Source organism: Phascolarctos cinereus, unplaced genomic scaffold (genome assembly GCF_003287225.1).
Source record: "Phascolarctos cinereus isolate Bilbo 61053 unplaced genomic scaffold, phaCin_HiC Scaffold_5;HRSCAF=322, whole genome shotgun sequence".
Lineage (NCBI taxonomy): Eukaryota > Metazoa > Chordata > Mammalia > Diprotodontia > Phascolarctidae > Phascolarctos > Phascolarctos cinereus.
In genome coordinates, this window is record NW_027555958.1 from 14309762 (window position 1) to 14322501 (window position 12740).

The window sequence follows — 12740 nt, forward strand, 5'->3', positions numbered from 1 at the left end:
ATCAGTAGGGACCCCCTGGAGCAGGAGCATTGGGTGGGGTAAGGAGGCTGTAGGTGCCATAATCAAACCTACTCCAAGCAAATGACTCTGGCAGCTGAGTGGAGAGTGGATTGGAGAGGGGATCTTCACCGCACCACAGCCCAAGGTGGACCAGGAGGAGCTGCGGTGCGAGGGTCTGTGTCAGGCCAGAAACGAGACCTCTCACTGACGTGGGTGAGCCCAGGGACCCAAAGCAGGAGGGAGGGTGCTGAATGTGAAGGCGACTGGGGCCCAGATGACTTCCGTGGTTCCTTCCAGCGCTGCTGTCTGTGATCCTGGCTCCCAGGCTTATCCCAAGGGACGTGCTTGGGAAGCCTTCTCCTATCTAAGACTAATGAAACCCCATCTTATGGAGCTGCTCCCTGCTTGAAATGGCATCTGGCCTTTAGCTCCTCTGCCTGACGTATCCACTGTCTCTCAAAATCACGTGTACTCTCTGCTCCAAAGAAACCAGTCTTCTCCTTGTACCATGAATGTGCCATAGTCATGTCTACTTCCATCCAGCATTGCAGGTGTCAGCCCCTCTGGGCCTTCTTGTTCTAGGGATTTCTACCTGCCATTTCCTCCACAGAGTACCTCCCTTCAGGCTGCAGGGTCTTCTGGTTCTTGGTAAACAACAGAGCACCCTCTGGGCTCTGCCATCCCTTGCCCCCCTTCTCTTGCTTCATGACCAATACCAGCAGTAATGGCTAGCACTTCCGTAGTGCCTGAGGGTTTGTGAGGTGCTGTGCACTTCACTTCCTTTGACCCTCACAGCAGCTATAGTAGGGGGGCTGCTATTATTATATGTCGTGCTACATACACACACGCATGTATGTTAGCACATATATGTGGAAAGTACTTTCATGTGTTGAAGCTCTGTGTAAACATGAGCCATCATCGTCATTATTAACAATGCTCTGATCTTCTCCATTCTTTTGACATCTTCCCACTTTGGAGAGACCTTGAAAATCATTCCACTCCCTCCCACCTCCTGTTGCTTGCCATGTCCAGCACTTTCCTTCTCTCTTCGTCATCCCCTGTGGCTACTTTTTCATTGAATTTACTAAATGTAAAGGTCCATATTGCTTTGCTTTGTAGCATCTTGTCAAGTTCTTCACAGAATTTCTGTGTTCGGCCCTCTCCGAGAGGGACGTGAGCTACGGCTGCCTCCATTGCAGCCTGTCCTTACTGAGCGCTGAAAGACAGCCAGGGATCCCATAAAACAATGTTGTTGATCGGCTTTGGGTGGACGGCGATGCCAGCTCCACCAGCTTCCTTACCTGCTTCTCCAAAGACAACCTTCCCTCTGCTCGTCAGGCCCCTTTGGTCTCATTCCCTCTGAATGTGTCAGGACGGCCTCCAGTCTTGTCTCAGCGTCTTGGACGAGGATCTCGTGGTTAATTTACGTTTGTCCAGTCTAACAATGTGTATGTTGCAGCCCCAGACGGAGGCACAGTTCTTTGAGGGAAAATGATTTTTCCTTATTCGTGTTTACCTTTTACTTATATGTATACTCATTACTGTTGCCTGTCATGCCCGATGACGATAGCCTTTATTTCAATCTTGTGTTGTCTTTCGTGGCATTGGACTTAAATCTGCCCAGTGACAGTTGTCTGAGTAATGCTTGGGCCCCAGATAGTTTTTGGTAAGTAGTTTCTAATGTTCCTTTATATCGTTTTCGATCTACAAAAAGAAAACAAAAGCCAGAAAGCCAAGCCAGTGGTAGTTTGGTGAGCTTCAGTGGTTTGCTTTTTTTCTTCTATATCCCAAAAGCCATGAAGACAGTTCATTAAACAAGCACCTTTTGAGGTTCCTTTTTTAAACGTCAATTCCCCCAGCTGAACAATGATTAAAAAAAAGAAAAGAAAACCCTCTTAACAGATTCATCATCAAACAAAGCAGATTCCTACATTATCCAGGAATACACCTCTCGTTCTGCGTGCTTGCTCCGGGGACCGCCGTCCCAACCAGGTCTGGACCCCGCCCCCCGTGCCCTTGCAGGACACTTAGTCTCCCACCCTCATGCGTTTGCATAGGCGTCCTCCAGGCCGTCCTCCAGACCTTCCTCAGCTCTGCCTCTGGCTTTCTACCAGGCCCGGCCACCTGTAGGCAAGGTCTTTCTTGCTCTAACCCTCCCACCTCCCAACATGCATCCAGTTGTCAGCACCTGTCCATCCCCAAAACTAGCTTGTGTTTACATTGTAGGTGCCTTGTACTGCCTTACGGTATAAAGTATTGAATGAATGAAGCCACATCTCCTTGGGCTAAGGAGATCCCAGCTGCCTTCTCTGCCTGCTCAGACTGTATGAATCTTGGCCATGATTTTCTATAAATTCTTCACAGAGGGTCTGCCCAGGGGCTAGGGGCCTTTTTCTCATTCTTGGACTCATTTTTTGAATACCAGCCCAACCCTCTGGCTGTCCATTATTATCTCTGATTCTTGATACGTGGGCTGATTTGCCTCCTCCAGCCACACGTGGTCTTGCACGGTGCAGGGGAAAGGGTGCTAGTTCCAGAGCCTGAAACCCTGGGCCCAAATCCTGGCTTTGCTGCTTAAGACCTGGGCAGTTTTCCTGCTCTAGGCCTTAGTTTCCTCATCTGTAAAATGGGGGAGAGGTGGAAAGTTACATGGACTCTGCAGGGCCCTGGTTGGTTATAAGTTGTGCCCTGTGTCCCCCACAGCTGTGACTCTTCAGAAGTCCTGCTGTTCTATTTGGCTGTAGAACATCCCTGGGAAAATACTGATGTTTCAAGGATGAACACAGCTTGGCATCTTTGGGATCTCTGCAAGTCGGCTGATCTTGTCCTCCCGTGTCCTTCCTGGCCCCAGCTCCTGGTCCCGTGGCGATAGCTCTCTAGCTAAGCGGACAGATGGGACTAATGGGGGTCTCTTGTCTAACCGTGTGAGCTCATCACTCCCTCGATGTGGCTGGTCTGTCCTTATAGAAGGACTCTGGCCTCCTCGCTCCAGGTGCCGGCACCGTGAGGCATTCTCCACCCGCACAGTGACAGAATAAGAATGTGTGTGCTCCACTCCAACTCTGCCAGCTCCTCTGGGCACCTCACGGCAGTAACTCATTTTATGGAGCCCGAGATATGCCAGGCATCTTCCTTACTCTGTGGTTTGAGGCCAGCACAGGAATCGTGTTCTTATTGAGTTCAGCGGTAAAGACAAATGGTTCTTCCCATTCTTAATATCATTAGCTCTTGTTGCTTTTTGCTTCTGAAATCCGTTCTGCCCACCTCTGCTGAGGGAGTAATTGAAGTCTTAGAATCAGTGGATAAATCACTTTGCTGAGATGGTCAGTTACCCCAAGACAAGAGAAGTGAAGACTGCCCCATATCCTGGAGCGGGGGCCCAAATCTCCTGTTACCTCCGGGTTCCATGGTGGGAGCCTGACAGTCACACGAAGGTTAGCAAGCATGGCCAGGCTCCCATGCCTTGTGGAAGGTTTGGAAGGACATTCATGGCTGTGTGAGGAAATACTCGCAGCTGTCCACACTGCAAGCATGGCGGTAAAGCGAGGTGGACCCCCAGAAGCCGTCTGGTCTGGGTTTTTTGCCTCAACACAAGCCTACATCCAAAAGCAGTACGATTCCATGAGCATTTATTAAGCACCTACTATATGCCAGGCCCTCAAGACAAAGACAAAATAGTCGCCGTACTTAAGGATAAGGGACATGCTGCTCGAAAAATAGAACAAGTGCAGAGATAAAGACAAAATACATACACTGGCGATTTGGGGAGGGGGAGCAAGGACACAAACACCTGGGGGGCTTCGGGCAAGGTCCCACGGAAGCTGAGCTTGGAAAGAATATGGGCAGTGCCTCTCCGCCATTTGGTCAACACGTCTTTATGTAGCCCTAAACACGTGTGTCCCAGGCACTGTGCTAGGCACAGGAGGCACAGGCAGAAACGAAAGAGCCTGCCTGTAAGGAGCTTACGTGCCCCTGGGGAAAGCAAAAATGATAATCAGCCAGCATTGATTACGCAGCTTGCTGGGCCCCACCAGGCACTGGGCATGAGCCCCTTGGCACAAGGGGGAGACAACAAGGACTTACATATTCAGCACAAGTGGGAGGTTAATCAGTGTGCATAAATGGGAGCTGCTAAATCCAAGGGAGTTTGGACGGAAGGATGGATGTCAGGGGAGGCTTTGTGCAGAAGGAGAAGCCTGAGCTCATCTTGAAGAAAGAGAGGCCGAGGAAGTAGATAGAACCTGGCTCAGGCATCTGGCACAGCTGGGACAAAGGTCTGGAGACAAGAGATCATGTTGTATGGGAAGAACCAAAGACCAGCCTGGCCAGACCACAGAGGGATGTCCATCAGGGCTGAAAAGACAGGTTGGAGCAAGCTTGTCATGGACTACATGGAAGAGTTTGTATTTTATCCTCGGGGCAAGAAGGAATTAGTAGGGCTGGTAGGCAGCTAGGTGGTGCCATGGACAGAGCACCAGGCCTGGAGTCAGGAAGACCTAAGTTCACATCTGGCCTCAGACACCTAACTAGCTATGTGACCTTGAGCAAGCCACCTAACTCTGTTTGCCTCAGGTAAAATGAGCTGGAAAAGGAAATGGCAAACCACTCCTGTATCTTTGCCAGGAAAACCCCAGAAGGGGTCACGGAGAGTTGGACATGACTGAACAAGAGATGGTGGGAAGGGTGGGGGCGAGGGAGGAGAGGCACATGGTCACATCTGGTTAGAGGAAAGTTGCTTTCATAGCAGCATGTAGGGGACGCTGGAGTGGGGAGGGGCCGCATAGGAGGCTGTGGTAATCACCTGGCTGAGCAGTGAGGAGTGGAGAGAAAGAGTCTGATGAAAGAGGTCGTGGAGGTGGAGGTAGCCACGTCTGGCCCCTGCTTAGCTCCGTAAATGGAAGGGTGGGCTCTCGTGATAATGCCGAACATGTGGACACGAGGGAGCAGAGGATGAGGGCACCTTCAGCAGACACGGGGAAGTTAGGAAGAGGGACAACTGAATTGGGGAGAGGGGAAAGGAGGGAATCTTTTTGGAACATGTGAATTTGAGACTTGGTGATGTCAGGAGAGAAGGGGTAGCATCTCTTGATATGGGGGTCGTCTCGGGGGCTGGGGAGGTTACCGAGTGAGGGAGAAGAGAAAAGGGCCTGCGACAAAGTCTCAGGGACATGTAGGGGGCATGATGCAGGTGATGAGCAGCCAACAAACTGGAGCAGGAGTGGGTAGACAGTCTGGAGAACCGGGGGGGAAAGCATTTGCTGGAAGCCCAGTGAGGAGAGGATCCCTAAGGAGAGCACAAGGTCCCCAGTGTCAGACGCCATGGCCGGCTCAAGCAGCATGGGGCCGGAGAAAAGACCGTCCTATCTGGGGATCGGGAGGAATCTTCAGTGGCTGTGAAGACAGCATCAGTGGAGTGATCAGTTTGAAGAGGGTGGAGGAGTGAGGGAAACAGAGCTAGCCAGTGTAGATGGCTTTTCAAGCTGTTTGGCTGAGACAGGCATTATGGTCACATATCATATGATCTAATACAGTTTTGGTAGGCCCCTGTCTTTACTACAAACAAGGGTAATATGTTTTTCAGCCATTTTTTGAGAGATTTGACCCAATACTGGCTTGCTTTTTTTTTTAAATCAGTACAAGATTACAAGCCTTGTAGTAATGTTAACATGATTTTAAATAAAAAGCTAGAAAATCAGCTTATGGTGTTCACGAAGTGCTGGATTGCTAGAGCCCATAGCGGTTTGGTTTTATTAGTTGAAAAATCTATGTGAGTTTTTTTTTTCCTAAGCATTAATAATACCATGCCTTTCTATCTGTGCCATGAATAATGAATTGGAGATCTCAGTACATAAAGAAGAAGGGTCAGTCCCTGCTGGCTCTAGGAGCAGAAGCTATGGACCTGAGCTGAGATTAGCATTCCCACAGAAGGAACCCAGCCAAGAAGGCCCGGAGTCACTGAAACCAGATTGCAGAGGGAGGTGTAGACACCTCGGCTGCTTTGATCAATGAGCTAGAGGCAGTAAGATGCTGTGGGAAAAGCAATGGATTTAGACACGGCTCCCGTGCCCAGCACAGTGCCTGGCATGACAGTGAACGTCCTTAGTAAATGTGCACTGACTGATGAACCCCGGCTCTGCCTGTTAATGTTTGTGTGACTCTAGTCAGGTCGCTTAACCTTTCCACACCTCAGTTTTCCCTGTAAAGGGATTGGATTAGGCGGCTTCTAAGGTCCCTATTTATACGTGGCTTGTCGAGAATCAGAAGGGAGGACCCAGTGATCTGTGCAGCTTCATCTTAGTCCTTTCATCCAACAGAAGGTATTTTTCCTGTAAAATATTCCCAAATCACGATGTAAATTTCGAGATCTGTTGCTGCCTTTCTTCAAGACTGGCCTGGCGGTGCCTCTTGTTCCAGGAAAACCACACACAGAGGGCTCTGTCTTGGAGCAGTTCCTGCCTTCAGGGGTCAGCCTGGACCTAGTCCACGATTATGCTTCTTGAGGAGGTAGTTATGGAGGAGGAAGCCCTCGTAAAGCCCCTGTCCTGTGTCAGTGCTGCTTTCTTTACACCCAGGGCTGTTACTCACAGGGAGATTCCCAGAGGAATGGACGAGATAGATGTGACATGCCACGTGTTGGCAAAAGCACCGCAGTGCAGCAGGTAAGAGAGCTGGCCGAGGAGGGAGGAAGACCTAGGCCCAAGGCTTGCCACAGAAGGCCATGTGACCCTCAGCAAGCCCCTTCCCCCCTCAGGACCCCCTAGCCGGCCGAGACTGTCGTGGATGAGTGGTTGGTCTGCGGGGCGGATGGGGCACAGCACAGTTTCTCCACTCCGGCAGGACTACAGGCCAAAAAAAGAATGGACAAATGGGCCGGCAGGTGGTTGGTGGGAGGCTGACAGGGACAGCTTTGGGAAGCAGATGTGGCTCAGCGTCCCAGTGTCCCAGACCCCGAAGAGCAGCTGGGATGGAAATCCAGCAGGGCTGAGTTTGTCGCTGATCACTGGCCAGCAGCCTTAGCATTTCCCCTCAAGAGAAGGCATTGCAGTCCATTCATGTGCTTAGAGTGGTGTGTGTTCACATTTTCTATTCTCATAAGTGATTTTGTCAATAATATTTGGAGAGGAATTCAGGGCCTAGATTCACGAGCAGGTGTTTGGGCTCATTCTCATCCCTTGCCCAGGCTTGCATTTGTCGATGCAGGAAGAGTGACCTGACACTGATGAGGGCACCGAGGGCAGTGGGACCGGGCCTGATGTGGCCTCTCTGCAGGCTGTTTTCTGCTTCGCCTTGAGGCAAAGAAAACCATGGTGCTGCAAGCCCCTTGTTCTCAGGGCTTTCCTCCTCCTTGAGTGGAGAGGCTTTCTTCCTTCATGCTGACCTCTTTTCCCTGCTTTTTCGGGAAGCCGTCATCTGCATCCAGCCCCTCCCCCAGTCCTGCCCTTGCATGTCTCCCCTTGAACGCTTCACTGCGGCCTTCACCAGCCGGCCCCTGAGCATCTGCTGGGCACAGTGCTGGGCTCTCAGCTCTTCAGGGCAGGGCCGGGGGACACAGAAGGCAGGGAGTGCAGAGCTCTTACACACACATACACACACACACACACACACACACACACACACACACACACACATGCGCGTGCACTCACATCTGCCCATCACCAGCTTCCTGCGGTGATAGCCTGACCTGGTTAACCAAAAGCCAGAGGAACATCACTCATTTAGCAGAACATAGACTCTTCTCGGAGCAGCTCGGTGGCGCAGTGGATAGAGCACCGCCCTAAAATCAGGAGGACCTGAGTTCAAATCCAGCCTCAGACCAAACACAACACTGTGTGACCCTGGGCAAGTCACTTAACCCCAATTGCCTAAAAAAAATAGACTCTTCTCATAAAAAGAAACTTTAGCTTTTCATCCCTCAAAAAACCGTTAATCAGTCAGTCAGCAAACTGTGCCAAGCACTGATGGTTGTGAGCTGAGCCTAGAAGGAATCCAGGAGGCGGAGGTGAGGAGGGAGCTCATCCCAGGCATGAGGGACTGCCCGTGCAAAGGCGAGGAGGCAGGAGGTGGAGTGTCCTGTGTGAGGACACCAGGAGGCCAGCATCACAAGGCGTGGAGTCCAGGGAGGGGATTGGAAAGTGAGGAGGGGTTTCACTCAGCCCATGCCAGTCATCTGTCTGCTTTGTCTTCGCTCTCCCAGAGACATTGTAAGAGAAGCTGCAGTCACTGAGCTGTTAGCATCAGGAAGTCCTTCTGCTGTGATTGAAGCTTCTTTGCAGAAATGGCGCTCGGGGCATCCCCAGCGCTGGCGGTCTGTTCATTAGTGCGGCCTCTGCGGTCCCTGCCCTGCCCTCCCTCACTCAGTGAGTGCCAGCTCCTTTAACCTGTCTCCCAACCCGTCCCTGTGATGGCCTCCTTCTGCCCCTCCTCTGGGTTATCTGAATAGAGCCCACTAGTGGTGGCTTCAGGAAGCTCCTCTGGGACCAGCTCCTGACGGCACCCCCGTGGTAGTGATTTATCGACTGTGAATCAGACCCTGGGACAGGAGGCAGCTAGGTGTCGCGGCTTAGGAGCCAAGAGGCCTTGGCGTGAGGCCTGGCTCCACTCCTCGCTGGCCAAAGGCCCTTACGCAAGTCACTAACTTTCCCTGGGCCTTGGTTTCCCCCTCTGTAAATCAGGGGAAACAGTGTTTGACGTCTGTACTTCACGAAAGCAACCTCTGTCATGAGCAGCGGGCTGGACCTGGGGGCAGAAAGACCTGGGTGTGAGTGTGGTCTCTGACACACACACAAGCAGCCTGTAGTGACCGCCTCTGACTGCCCCCGGGCAACTCCCTAAGACTATATAAGTGATTGCTACACATCAGAAGTTTTCTTCTACTGATTAGTATTATCAATAATAATGATTGGTAGCATTCAGAGTGCTTTAAATATTATCTCATGTGATCCCGACAGCTCTGGGAGGGATGTGCTACTATTATCCTCATTTCACAGGTGGGGAAATGGAGGCAGGTGACAGTCTAGTGACTTGCTCAAGGTCATACAGCTTGCAAATGTCTTGTTGAATATGAACTCAAGTCTTCCTGACTCCAGGCCCAGCGCTCTGTGTACTGTACCACTTACCTTCCTAAATCACAGATCCTGAGTTTTAAAAAACCTATCTCTTGGGGCAGCTAGGTGGTGCAGTGGATAGAGCACCGGCCCTGAAGTCAGGAGGACCTGAGTTCAAATCCGGCCTCAGACCAAACACTCGACACTTACTAGCTGTGTGGCGCTGGGCAAGTCACTTAACCCCAATTGCCTGAAAAAAAAAATTTTTTTAAAGCCCTATCTCTTGGGGTAGTTGGGCAGAAATCACTTTGAAAAGGGTAAAGTATGATATTTAAGACTTGACCTGGTTCTTGAGTCAAACTGAGGCAGCTAGGAAATCCTCCTGGTTTCAGGAATCGGAGAAGGGCTGTTGGCCAGTCCCACTCTGCTTAGTCAGGGGGTGCTCTGTGGCAGCTTGGAGCTCCTGGGTAATACTGGGCTTCTACTGCCCGGTCTTGGGGCCTCCTCTCCAGGTACTGACCCTGGGTTGTGGGTTGTTTCTTTAACCTTTGATCACTCCCTCAGGCCGTAGTCAATGCTGCCCCAGTACAATGGTCCTCTGGCTTTTCTCTTTTCAGGGAAGGTATTTCCATGAACCAAGAGTCGCTCCAGGCATCTCCTTACATCACAGAGCAGTTCATTGACTTGTTATGTCAATATAACCCTCACCAAGTGATTGACACACTGCAAGTCCTCGAGTCCTACCGGCTGGAAGAGACCATTCAGGTAAGGCCCTGGCATGGGATCCAACATTTGGTTTTATCCTGGGATGAAAGTAAGACACAGTGATGACAATGAGGACATGCCATTGTCCCTGGGGACATGTGCCCTGGTCCCCAGCCTAGTACTGGAAGCCAGGTACTCCTCCCTTTCTGGGGTAAGACTTGTATGGACCTGGCCTGTTGACAATTCCCCACTAATTTCAGGTCTTTTCTTAAGAAGAGATAATCTCGTCACAGTGTATGAAAAAGAGATCCCAGACTGAAGGAATAGGCTAGTAGGGGAGCAAAGCTCTCATTTTCCAGTCTACTAACTTTGTCATCATTTTCTTTGGTGCTAAGAGGACATCTTCAGCATAAAAAACTAAGAAAACTGGAATCTTCCCTTTTTAGATTACCCAGAAGTACCAGCTGCTTGAAGTGTGTGCCTACCTCTTAGAGAAGAAAGGGGATGTTCACGGTGCTTTCTTAATAATGCTTGAGGTGAGCTGACATCCTGAGAGAGTGAATCATATTATATTTTAAAATGAGTTTCACAAGCTGATTGAAAGATTGTCTGCCTCTGGCAGTCTTCAGATGGAATTGGTTCTCATCTCACTGGGGACAAGGCATGGGCCTACTTGGATTAGGAAGAAGGTGGATTCCAAGATTCCTTCCAGCCGTGGGGTTGTCAGGCTAAGCAGAGGGCCGTGTGGGCAGCCTCCTTAGGCCCATGCTTCTGCAGTATTTCAGGGATCCGGGGTCTTGTCAACCTGTCCCCCCTACACCAACAGGTATTGGCCATCCTCTGGGCCCTAGTAGTGATTGTGGCTGAAACCTTCACCACCCTGTGGCCATTGTGGTGGTGATCCGTCTCACTATGGCTACCAGGCTGGCCTTTGGGCATGTAGGAGTCATTACAGGGACAATGCTGCACTTTGGATCTTCTTGTAGACTCTTCGGTGTCATCCTTTAGATGCCAAAAGGGCGTGCAGGGTGACCAAAAGGCATCCTTCAGAAGCTCATCTGAGTAGGTTCATGTCTTCACACACTGCCCCAGGCCCACTGTTAACTGTAAGCCAAGGTCACGGTGGTGGTCAGAGGCTCTGTGCATGAGCACAGATGACCGGGCCGCAGGCCCACCTGGGGAAGCCAAATGGTTCTGACCAGAGGGTGTGGCAGCGTTTAGCCAACCATTGAGGCTCCTCGCTTCATAACTGTTTTTTCTGGATAGGTTTATCTTTTCTCTCATACCAGAAATCCTCACTTTTATTTCTCAGGAATCACACACACACACACACACACACACACACACACACACAACACACACACACACACGCACACACACACACACGCGCGCACACACAACCCCACACAAATTAACTTCCATTGTCTCATTGGAGAGGTACCTCAACCTTAGTACTGTACTGAGCCAAATCACTTGGGAAATTAAAAGGAAATGTTAGGAATTTACCATTAAGTGAGACCAGCATGAATTTAACGCATGGTTGTTACAGACCTGTGCTGGTGCTCATGGGGGGGCAGAGGTGAAGAGGGCATGCCCCCTCCCCCGCAGCCACCGATAAGCGAGCACCGTTCGCTGCCGGCCTGTGAGACGAGGCTCCAGGCCTTTCTCTCCTCCCTTGTCCGCCTCTCCCTTTGCCTCCACGCTCGTCCTCCCTTTGGCTCTCTTCTTCCTGACAAACTAAAAGACTTGTTTTCCTTTCCTTCTGAACCTTTGAAATGATCAAGGCGCATCACATATTTTTCTTTTTTTCATCCTCCTCTCCCTGCCTTCGACGCACCCTCCCATTCTGTAATTTATTCTCACACACAAAAAAACAAACAAACCGAAAGCCTGGGCAGATCATTCAGCCTCTGCCTGCCTCAGTTTCTCTCCCTGTGAAATGGGATAATCACAGCACCTTCCCCCCAGGGTTGTTGTGAGGTAGTATTTGTAAAGCACTTAGCACTGTGCCTGGTACACAGTAGGTGCTTAATAAATGCTGGTTACATCTTGGCCTTCTCCCAGGCTGGCTCATTCACAGTTCCCCAGCCTCGGTCTCTGCCTCAGATGACTTCTGGGGGCAGAGCTCGCCCCAGCTGGACATGGCGCCCTTTCCCTGCTGCTGGCCTCACACAGGTGTGCGTCCTGTCCTGTGTTCCTGTGCTCCTCATTCTCCAGGCGAGCTCTGCCGTGGCCTGAGCACATTCCTGCTGTTCAGATCACAGTGGTGTGGGGAGAGGAGGGTCCAGGTAGGGGGAGAAGCTCCTATAGCCCCTGCTCCGCCTGGCCACGGAAGGTCAGAGGTTAAGGGTCAGATGTTGGTCTTCTGCCCCTAGTTCAGCAGCTTTCCACTTTGTTTGAGTGCTTGTGTCCCAGACCTTGGAGGCAGCTGCTTCATAATTCCTGTGTTGGAGTTTGGGAGGTCATGAGGGTCAAAGACAACATCTAGTCCTGTGACCCAGCAGTCTTGGTCATATTGTTTTCCTTGACCTTCTTACGCACATCATGCTGTTGGCTCATCCTGTGCTTGCTGCAGTCCACAAGCCCTCAGATTTTGGGGTGCTTTTCTCCCTGGCCAGGCCTTCTACATCCCAGGCTCCTGGGAAGTGTATCTTTGAACCCAAACGCGATCCTTCACATTGATTCCTGTGGAACTTCACATGATCAGATTTCACCCAAGGTCCCTGCCCATCGAGGTCTTCTGGAATCCTGAGCTTGTCCTTTGGCATGTTGGCTCTCCCTCCTAGCTGTGATGTTAAACAACACACCATCTGTGACTTTCTCTAAGTCTCTGATAAAACCATTAACAAGTAAAGACAGACGCAGCTCCCGGCAAGCTCCCCAGGGCCTTTCCTCCACTGAGGCCTGCTCTTGGGCTGCAGCCACCCACCATTTCTGAACTCACTTCACGGCACTCTCATTAAGCCCACATTGCCTGTCTTTTCCCCAAAA

The 12740-nt window shown here is 50.9% G+C and overlaps 1 protein-coding gene across 11 annotated transcripts in view; it reads left to right on the forward strand.

Moving 5' to 3' along the window:
- VPS8 (VPS8 subunit of CORVET complex) overlaps window positions 1–12740 on the forward strand; it is a 191689-nt gene that overhangs the window by 121206 nt on the left and 57743 nt on the right. For 9 of the 11 annotated variants that reach the window (XM_078154678.1, XM_078154687.1, XM_078154683.1 and 6 more), the window contains exons 37-39: window positions 6573–6659; window positions 9662–9809; window positions 10196–10285. In XM_078154678.1, coding sequence (XP_078010804.1) covers window positions 6573–6659; window positions 9662–9809; window positions 10196–10285 — 325 coding nt within the window. The remainder of the gene's footprint in view (window positions 1–6572; window positions 6660–9661; window positions 9810–10195; window positions 10286–12740) is intronic. The other 2 variants (XM_078154685.1, XM_021005704.2) reach the window with 1 other exon arrangement.